Source organism: Hydra viridissima, unplaced genomic scaffold (genome assembly GCF_058129835.1).
Source record: "Hydra viridissima isolate aposymbiotic clone 2 unplaced genomic scaffold, HvirCarnegie_v1 scaffold_16, whole genome shotgun sequence".
Taxonomy (NCBI): Eukaryota; Metazoa; Cnidaria; class Hydrozoa; order Anthoathecata; family Hydridae; genus Hydra; species Hydra viridissima.
In genome coordinates this window covers 1,263,502-1,273,464 of record NW_028324315.1, presented here as the reverse complement: position 1 = coordinate 1,273,464, position 9,963 = coordinate 1,263,502, and the positions used below count along the sequence as shown (strand labels likewise).

The 9,963-nt window shown below is 30.0% G+C and overlaps 1 protein-coding gene across 2 annotated transcripts; it reads right to left on the bottom strand.

The window, feature by feature from the left end:
• Positions 1-1,017: 1,017 nt before the first annotated feature.
• LOC149877239 (putative metabotropic glutamate receptor mgl-1) lies at positions 1,018-8,925 on the bottom strand. Of its 2 annotated transcripts, none has more exons than XM_090074317.1 (2): positions 8,632-8,925; positions 1,018-3,865 (listed from the first exon to the last, which is right to left on the bottom strand). In XM_090074317.1, the coding sequence occupies exons 1-2, from the start codon at positions 8,765-8,767 to the stop codon at positions 1,362-1,364; spliced, it is 2,640 nt and encodes an 879-aa protein (XP_089930443.1). In that variant the 5' UTR covers positions 8,768-8,925; the 3' UTR covers positions 1,018-1,361. The 2 variants fall into 2 exon arrangements, with proteins under 2 accessions (XP_089930443.1, XP_089930444.1); XM_090074318.1 differs by lacking the exon at positions 8,632-8,925 and adding an exon at positions 5,340-5,453.
• Positions 8,926-9,963: the final 1,038 nt, after the last annotated feature.

Sequence of the window (9,963 nt, the reverse complement as noted above, 5' to 3'; positions counted from 1 at the left end):
CTAAAAGTTTGAGTTTTATAGCATCTACCGTTGTCTCAATATCTATCGCAGCGCTTTTTGACTTTTTTAGGTTTCGTGACTCAAAAAATCGGTCCAAAATAGAAACTTTAATTTTTTTTTAAATGTGTTATGCAGTTCTTTAATATTATCTGAAAAAATCAATATTTTTTGGTTAAAATAAATGTTTTTAGAACTTTGACCATACTCCCACTTTAAAGCGCCACGCATCTGATTCCCAACATTTTAAAAAACTGTGATTCATTAGGATTTTAATAGAATAACAATTATGGATTTATTAGAACTTGTATTGTTTTACTAGATATTTGTTTATGCTATTACATAGAAGAAAAAAAATTGCAGACACTTCTGAATAATTTCTAACCGGATTGGTAGTGGTATTTTGATATCGTAGTGTCATTTGTCATCAGAACTAATGGTACTTTATAAAACGAAACTTAGAGCTTATATTGAGATGTTGTTTTGGAGTTCAGCGTTTTCTAGTTACCGAGAATTCAAAATCTACAAAATATTTTTTGTAGGTCTGTGGTTATTACATCAATCAAATGTTTAAGCCGTCCCAAGTTCATTTATAATCAAAGCGAAAAGGAATCGATGCTTTTACACAAAAGGCGCGTCTAAGTTTATCAAGTTTTAAAGTTACCGTTACGCAAACTTTAAGCCAATTTTAATTCGTTGTTACTTTATTAATAGTATAGAAGCAAAAATTATTTCTCACAACAGCTCGCCTGCTGCCGTGTCCTCACTTGTGTCAGCTTTGATGTAACCTCAAGTTCATATTTAAGGTTACGGAAATAACTGAGAACCAAAACAAAACTTTAAATTCCTTCGAGAAAATATTTTTTCTTCGACTAGACAGCTTAGCTTGTCTAGCATTTCAAAGTAGCCTGGAAATGAATGTGGTCATTTTTTTCAATATTGTAGCTAAGCCGTGACGCCAGACAAACAAGCTAGATGTAACTATAGCTATGTAACGCACAGGTAGAAAAAAACTTCAAATAAATAATCTCCGTTGTTTTCTCTTCGTATTTACACAATAACCAAACAAAATGTAACCAAACATAATGAAGCCAAACAAAATGAAACAGAATAAAAAAATGAAACACATAAAAGGAAACGAAACAAACAAAACAAACAAGAAAATGAAACAAAAAACAAAACAAAGAAAAACTAAAATGAAAGAAAACAAAAACAGAAAGGAAACAAAACAAAAACAAAAAGGAAACAAAGCAAAAATGAAACAAAACAAACAAGAAAATGAAATAGAACAAAACAAAAACAGAAAGGAAAGCAAAACAATAAAGAAGTACAACAAAACAAGAAGAAAAAAAAACAAAACAAAATCAACGAGTAACTATTCTTCGAAGCCTAAATTCTATTCTTTCCCCTGACATTCGGACTTCTGAATGATCTATGTTTACTCCATTATTGTTTCTATAGCAGAACAACAGCTTTTGAGCAAACACACCCAAGAGAAACGAGTAGCTTGTTAAAAGGTTAAAAGTTGAACCCAAAAAATCTTTGTTATATGTGGTTAACTTCACGTGAACTCCAATAAAAATGACGAAAAACAGAAATATCGATGTTGTCATACATAGATAACTCAAACCTTCGTAATAATTTAGATGTAATAGATTTCTATATTGTCGCAATGCGAATAATATAGCGATCATGTATATAATACCTGGAAAATTGCCAATTAAAGAGTAATTGATATTGTCTGTAGACTCACATACGTCGGTTGAAAACATATCTTGTCTTGTTGCCATCTCGGTTACACTAATATATAGTGGAGACGTTTGCATAAGAATACAGTTGAAAGCAATAACGGGTATAAGGGAGAAAAGCAAGACGATTGTGACGATTTGTTTTCTTGACGAATAAGTATTTGTTTGCACTAGAAGAGGCGTTGCACATATTTTTGAAACCAAAGTTGAAAAACAGATGTTTATGCCACTTTGAGAAAAAAGATTTCGCAACACGCAAATGTAGGATGTTGCAGGAATCACAAACAACACAGCTGATATTCTTTGAAAAACAACACCAACGAGGTAAATGAACCACAACTCATACCAACTTGATTCAAAAATTGGATAGTCAGAACAGCGTAAAACAATCACAACACAAAATAAATCCAATAAGAACCCAAGTAAGATAAATATTGTTAGAACGACCAACTGCCTTGGAAAAGTAATAAAACTAATGTTCCATTTTGGTAACTTTGAACAATTCATTGTTTGCAGGTCAGCTTTTTCAGAACCTGATTTGCACATGACACAAGTGTTATTAATAACAATGTTATTGTTAGGACATTTTATACAATTCCAACAACATCTTTCAGCTTTGGTCTTCCAGCTTTGTGAGATGTAGCCTAAGCTGCAAGGTTCGTTACAAATTGGAGCAAAATTAAAGTCCAACCAAGTTTTATTACTATCAAAAGTCAAATTCCCCTCAAACAGCTCAAGAAATTCTTCATTACTTAATGAAAGGTTACTACGATATATTGACCACAAACCTACTTGTGTAGAATTGAAAGTTTTTCCATCATAACTGTGGTATATAAGGTCATAGCTAATTTTTCTAGGTTTAGTATACTTGTCCCAGGGCACAGTATACAAGATTGTTTTGTCTGAATATGACATAGAATTAAGTGCATCCAACAACTCTTTGTGCACATGTGAACTCATAAGAGAAAATGTGCATTGGGATTGATTAGGAAAGAGATCTTTATTGCAATGTTTTTCAATTAAAGTACGTAAAGCCATTGCACCAGCATAGACAGCATGGATGATATTATTAACGGGGACTTTTGCTGTGTATGGTTGGCGTGAAGGCACCCATTCAAAGTTATATGGAAATTTTGAGCATTTTTTAAGCCTACAACGTTCCTGACGAATAATGTAATTCCTAACTAGTTCTACATAATTCTCAGATACATTTATATATTGATCCCTTACGGTCTCTTCATCAAGCCAAGCTTTTTTAGGGTTGTTGCGAGATTTAGCAAATGACCTGAATTCAATGTTTTCTTCATGAGACAACTCTATTGATAAGGAATGTGCATTTAGCAAATGCCGATGGTCAGACAGTGGAGGTGATGCAAAGTACAGGAAATCTGTTGCCCCATAAAACCAAATTATTTTAAAAGGACTTCTAGGCAAATCCTTTACTTTTATTAGCATCCTTACTTCCTTGAGCAGAAGAAGTGAATCATCATGATTAGTAAATGCAACAATACCTCGTAATCCTTCATTATAACATTTAATGATAAAGTTCCTTAATATACTTGAATTTGCAAGTGTTACATACTCGTTCACACATACATTTAACTTATCTGTTTGTTTTAAAAACATACGTGCATCATAAGTGCTTAGCACATTTCCTGAGCTTACTACACTCAGATAGTTCCAACCCAGTCGTTTCAAAAGATCATACAACACTTTCATCCGAAAGTGATCAGATGGCACAGTTTTAAACAGGTTTTCAGTCTTTTCCAGCCTTGTGCTTGTTACACCATAGCTTATAAATGGGCAGCTTTTATCCAGGATAGGTATTAATGAACCAAACAAATTATTATCTGGTCCAATGAGCAATGGAATACCTAGTAACATACTACCACCTATGACCTCATAAGTTAGCACATTAGCAGCTTCAAGTTGATCTATATTAGCAATATCATGTGTGAATACGTACTTCAATACCATTTTGTAGCCGTATAAAAAATCAGGCCGTGAGTTTATCTGTTCCATTGCATACACAACTGATTCCATATAAAGAAGTTGTGGCTGATAGAACAAATCATCCCAAGCGTGAGGAACCATAATATTTATGGGAATAGATTCATTTCCTGAAAAAATAACATAATTTAACAGCAATATATGAAATAAGCTAGAGAGCACAAAACAAACTTGTTTTTCTACTTTTGAAGAAAGGGGAACTTTAATCCTAACTAATTTTAACATTTTTGAAATTTTAGAGACAGAATGATTATATCTATATATCAAAAATATTTGTCATAGTACACACACAAATTGCACACTCCTTTCCCCTCGCTTTTAATTTCGTAGGATTTCTTGTAAATTTTATGGAATTTGAGTGACTTTATGATCTGCTAGACATCAGAAATATTGTAATCAAATGTTTGTATCACCAATATGGCAGTTATCAACTTTAAGACTGGCTAAACATTCAGGAACCATCTTAATTGTTGAGTGAACCACATTGGTTGTCAATTGCATGCCAAAAATAAGGCAATTATTTTTGTCTTTAAAAGAACTTTTCAAGAAAACCTGAATTTTTAAAATCCATTTTTTTTGCTATAGAAAAGAGAAAGTTTAAATTGAAAAATAATTTAAATTAAATTATCTAATTAAAGTCCTAAATATGCAAAAGATGTTTTATGATCATGTGACTTTAAATTTGAGCTAACAGAGCTAACTGAGTTAACTAACATCTTCAAAACTTATAACGCCTTTACATTTAAAATTAATGATTATAAAATTAATGATTACCCACAAGAAAAATAGTCAAGTCCTATCAGTGTCTTCCAGATGAACTTAAGAAAAAAAAGATACAAATAATCCTGATTTGTATTAAAACCACCAATGTTATCAACTTTTTATTTAGGTTGAATTGATCTTTTTTTAAAAAGAATATGCATTGTCATAAATGTGAATTATATACTAATAATTACTTACATCGTAAGACCACTTAAATTTCATACAATCTATCTGAAAAACCTAGGAAATTAAACCTGTTTTCTGTGTTTATCCTTAGGACCAAGTATCTATTCTTCAAGTCACCCCATTATTTTTACACAAATAGTTAGACCTAACTTCAATCTTAACCTAGTGTTTTTTCATTTTCTAAATGTACATGTAAATACCGAAAATTTCACAAATTCCGAACAAAATCGAACTTAAAGTTGAATAAGCTTTTTGAATTTAATGTTAGTTTTTTTAAATAAACTGGAATCTAAACTGAATTGAACCGTATTAAGCAACAAGTATATTTATTATAAAAATATTGTTAATTTTTAAATTTAAAAAGTAAAGTTTTCGTTCGGAATTAGAAACACGTGTTCCTAATTCCAAACGTACATATCAAATCCCAAAAAATGGCATTCAATTTAAAAAAGTAAATAACTTATGCTAGTGTAGACCTCTAGCTTAGAGTAAGGTAAAGAGATTTTTAAAATTTAAAATTACTTTTATTTTAATGTAAAAGTATAACATTGTGTTGGTGCAGAGTGTGCATTATTTATTAGATCCTGTCTTCCATTATTTTTTTGTAATCAGTTAAAAAAAAAAAGAAAAAAAAACCTTCAGTCACTGCCTGTTTCTGTCAGTTAACCAGAGGAAATCTCAGTTATTAGTATCAGGTCGGTTGCAGCCTTAGCGAATGCTTCCCCATTATTTAAATAGGAAGCTTATAGTGCTTTTTCATCATATAGCTGTGCAGTTTTATCCTTTACGTATTTTGAAGTGGGAGTAATTCAAAGACTGAAACATTGTTCATTTTAGTTTTGTATTGTAATAATTGTAATAAATTTTCTTTCGCGATCTTCATTTTTTTAAAACTTTGACATTTCTTTTTTATTAACAAACGTTAAGATAAACAAGACGTTTAGAAATTCAATAAAAAGGTTAAAAGCGTTTATTAGTTTCTAAGTTAACGTCGTTAAAATACTATTGTTAAATATTGCGGTTAATTACTTACATGTAAAAACTTTTGCAAAAAAAAAAAGTACATTCCAAAATCTGTTCGGAATTTGGGAAACGTTTTAATTATGCAGAAAAGTAATGTTTTTGAGATATCTTACGAAATATTGCTAATTTTTGACTTTTTTTTTTCAGATAAATAGTCACCATCAAATTCTACATCGAACAGTACGCAATTTAGATTACCTTTTTTTTAAGTTGGTTTTATATTGTTTGGTTTTTCAGGGTTTTAAAAAGTGTTTTACTTGCAATTAAAAAATTTAATGTTAGCAATATATATTTTGAAAAATTTTTTTCATATTCTCATTACCCTAATCTTCCAATTTATTAATCGGTTTTCCTTTTAAAAATCCCACAAAAATAAAAGATGTAACAATAAGTGAACTAAAGCTATTCGGAATTAGAGATTGTTCGGAATTAGGGAAATCTATGGTATATGAATAAATATTTATTAACTCTCTTATCTAAATTTTATCTCTTTTAAAAGTCAGATGTGTAATTATATAAATTTTGTAAAACTCCTTTTTAAGTTTTTTTTAATTGTGTTTTATTGTTAAATATATATATGCAATACCATATATATTTTATTTATAATACAAAATATGCATCTTGAAGTCTTTAAAACACTTTTATAATAAAACAGGTGTAGATAAATTTTTGTGAGTAAAAAATAATTTTTAGACTTTGAATTTAGCTGATGTTACAGCATTTAGAAGATTTAAAAACTGATTTCAATCCTTTTTCTTTAAAAGTTTATTGCAGTTCAACTCATTTAGCATTTTAAGAAAAGAGTTGTGAGATTGAGAAGGGGGGAGGGGGGGGGGAGGAGGAGGAGGGGATTCTTAGACTAGTTGAGTAATGACAGGTCTAATAGCTGACCATTTATTTCAATATGAGATTTACTATGCAATATTGCATAGAAAACTATTGCATAGTAAATGTTTAAATCTTGTAGCTTAATGGTTAGAGGGATAGGGGAGGGGGAGGAGGGTTTTGGATTGTAGGTTAAGTACCAATACCACTTATAAACTATGTAAAACACTTTCGCAACAACAAAAAAAACCCGTATTATCATGTTAGTGATGCTTGCAGTAATCATCTAATTAATTGCTACCAATCAATACTTATAAGAGCAAATCTATTGTTCAGGATGGAAGTTGTTCCAAGGATGAGATAACAAAATATGAAATAAAGTTGTAGGCTTTTGTACAGGTTGAAAAAGAAATGGAACATTAAACTTTTATTTCATCACTATTACCGTTGTTGCCTAGGAAATAATTTTTTTTTTTTTAAATTTGCACTTTTTGAATGGGTTACTTAGAAATGTTTAGAGATATCTACCTGGACTAAAACTGACCTGCTGCGCAAAAGCAGTAAAGGCGCCAATTTTCAAATTTTAATCAACTCTGGAAGTTCCCAATAAATTTAAAAAAATGCCTAAATTTTAAGACAAAAACATTAGAATTATAAATACGATAACACGATAACGAACACGATAGTATTAATTATAATCTCGCTTTTTTTTAAAAAAAACCCACGAGTATACGATTGGCGACAAATTGGTAATTACGATCTATAAAAAAGCAAAGACATATTTAGTAGCGTAAGCGAACACATCAATTATTAAAACTTTATTTTCCGCTCAGATCACGCCGTAAAACCTCAACCCCCTTTTATGTGGTAAAAATTATGGCTGCGGTTAATGCACGAGCCAGAAAATTTAAATGCTCATATAATAGTAATTTTACCGTGAAAGTATTTTAAAATCTTTTTTAAAGTATATTAAAATATCAATTTTTACCTGCGGTTAATACATGAGTATATATACGGTAGTTTGAAAGATAAAGTGCAAGAATGTTTGTTTTTTAGCTTCATTTAGAACACAAATTCAATAAAATAAATTCGCACGATTTTTCGCAGCGTAACTTTTAATTGATTTACAAAAAGCGGAGAGTATTCCTTAAATTCTAATCATTAAATTTATTTTTGAAGTAGAATTAAATAATAACTTCTCAAAATATTAATTGCAATGTCAGGGTATTAACAGAATTCTATATAAACAAATTTCCAGGAGAGAATATAACGATTGCTTGTTTAAAATAATTTTTTTTTTAGCTCAAGAAAAACTGTTGCAAGATACAGATGAACTTCCATTTGAATCTAATGTTAAAAAAATCCGTTAGCTACCTCAAAAAAATTTCACTGGCTAAAATTTATTTAAATATTCATTTTTGCAAAAGCATTCTCTGGAAAATTGATATTTGGCAACTCTATAAACTAACTATATTGCAAAACATTCACATTTATCTGAATAATTTTGTTTTCTGAAAGACAACTCAGTTATCCCAGTCAATTCGAATATTAGAGCCTTTTTTTTTAAAAAAAAAAAAAAACGGCTTTTTTTTAAAAAGAAAAGAAAAACGTTTTATTTTAAAAACTCGTTGTTTGGGAAAGTGAGCCACCATTTTGTAAGAATATCATCCATATTCGCATTACAAATTACGAGAATAAAATTATAATTGACTGATTGGATATATGCAAGTGACCCCGGCTATAATCACGCGGAATTGTTTGAATTAGAGAATTCGTTATGCATTTGGAATATATGAAAAGGAATTATAGCGAAGGCTTGAGTTAAAACCGTTCGGTTTGAACAGTTTTAACTTTAAGCCTTTGCAATAATTCCTTTTCATATATTCCAAATACATAACGAGAAGTTAGCGTTGATTTATGAACATGTGCGCCATTTCATTCTATTTGTTAACTAAATGCTAAACTTATCTACTTATACAAAATTACATATTGCGAAGAAAAATCATAAAAACATCCACGCAAATGTAAAATTAAAGTTAGTTACAGAACAAGACATCAAAAACCGAAAGAGCAAACATACCATATAGTACTCTTGATTCGCTTGATGTTGAAGTCGATGCTTGAAATTCACTTGAAATGATAATTGATATTAACGGCATGAAAAACAAAATTTGCATCGTGATTGCTTTTAACATCATGATTATTTCGAATACCATAAAAGCATAAAAAAAACAGTGTAGTTGCTGAAAAAATGGACCTTGCTGACTTTTCACGTTAGCTTAATGAGATGCACCAGCTAGTTTCCAACACGAAGAACAAATGAACATGCGTGCGTGCGACAGTCTAATTTTCCTATTGTCCTCTTTTTCGAAAGATTCGACCGAAATGTCTCTCCTTCTTTTATACCAAGAGAGTATTTTTCTGGGGGTTAAACTAGTGTTGTTTGAAAAAAAAACAAAACATAAAACTCTACACAAAAAATGAGGTAAAAAATTTAAGCGTTTTTTCTTGAGCATTGATAAAAATGGTATTTATAACATATAAAAAAAAATATCAAGCTTTATTTATAACAAAAATGAAATTTCGTGAAAAAACGTGCGAATTCCAACCCAAAGAGAGAGTAGAACGCAAAATGTTTTTTCGCATTTAAAATAAAAATAGAACTTTTTAGTAAGCGATACTGCGAGAAAAAGTTTCATGCAGTTCCCGAAAAAAAAAAAAAAAATGTATATTTCACATCTGAACAACCTGAAGCAATAAAAATCTTGATTCCCTTCAACGCTAAAACAAGAAGCACACCCAAATCTCTAAGGCGCCGAGTGTTTCAAAAATCAATTAAGTAGGCCAGATACACTAAAGATATCGTAATTTTATTCGAAGAAGATCACAAATATAGGGAAATAAACCACAATCATAGATTTGGTATTGCTTATATTGAGATATTAAGATAACAACACTTAATATATTTACCATTCATTTTTCATATTCTTTACCATATTTTTTATTACGTAGCAATTATCGTGCAAAATAAATAGCCTAGCGTGCTTTACTTTCAGATATTGTCGCGGATAGATCTGCAAAATTATATATATATATATATATATATATATATATATATATATATATATATATATATATATATATATATATATATATATATATAATACAATCTTCGTTTAAGTTTTTGTCCTTACTAAAAAAAAAATGGGTAAACATTATTATAGTTAGGGCGCATTTTTAGTCATGCAATAGCCAGGGCGCAATGGGAGCTTTAGCCCAGGGTGCTAAATATCTAGTTACTACTCTGCTTGTTTTTAGGCTGTTTCTTGAGTTCTGCTTACTTTATCATTTATTTTTATCATATATATTTTTTTATATTCTTAACGGTAATAATGAATGTAGTACGGACTTG

Bases quoted from the DNA above. Each gene is read 5' to 3' on its own strand.
- LOC149877239 (XM_090074317.1), bottom strand. From the start codon at position 8,767: ATGGTATTCGAAATAATCATGATGTTAAAAGCAATCACGATGCAAATT. The intron at 3,866-8,631 runs GTATGTTTGCTC...TTATTTTTTCAG, and splicing joins CGAATCAAGAGTACTATATG to GAAATGAATCTATTCCCATA.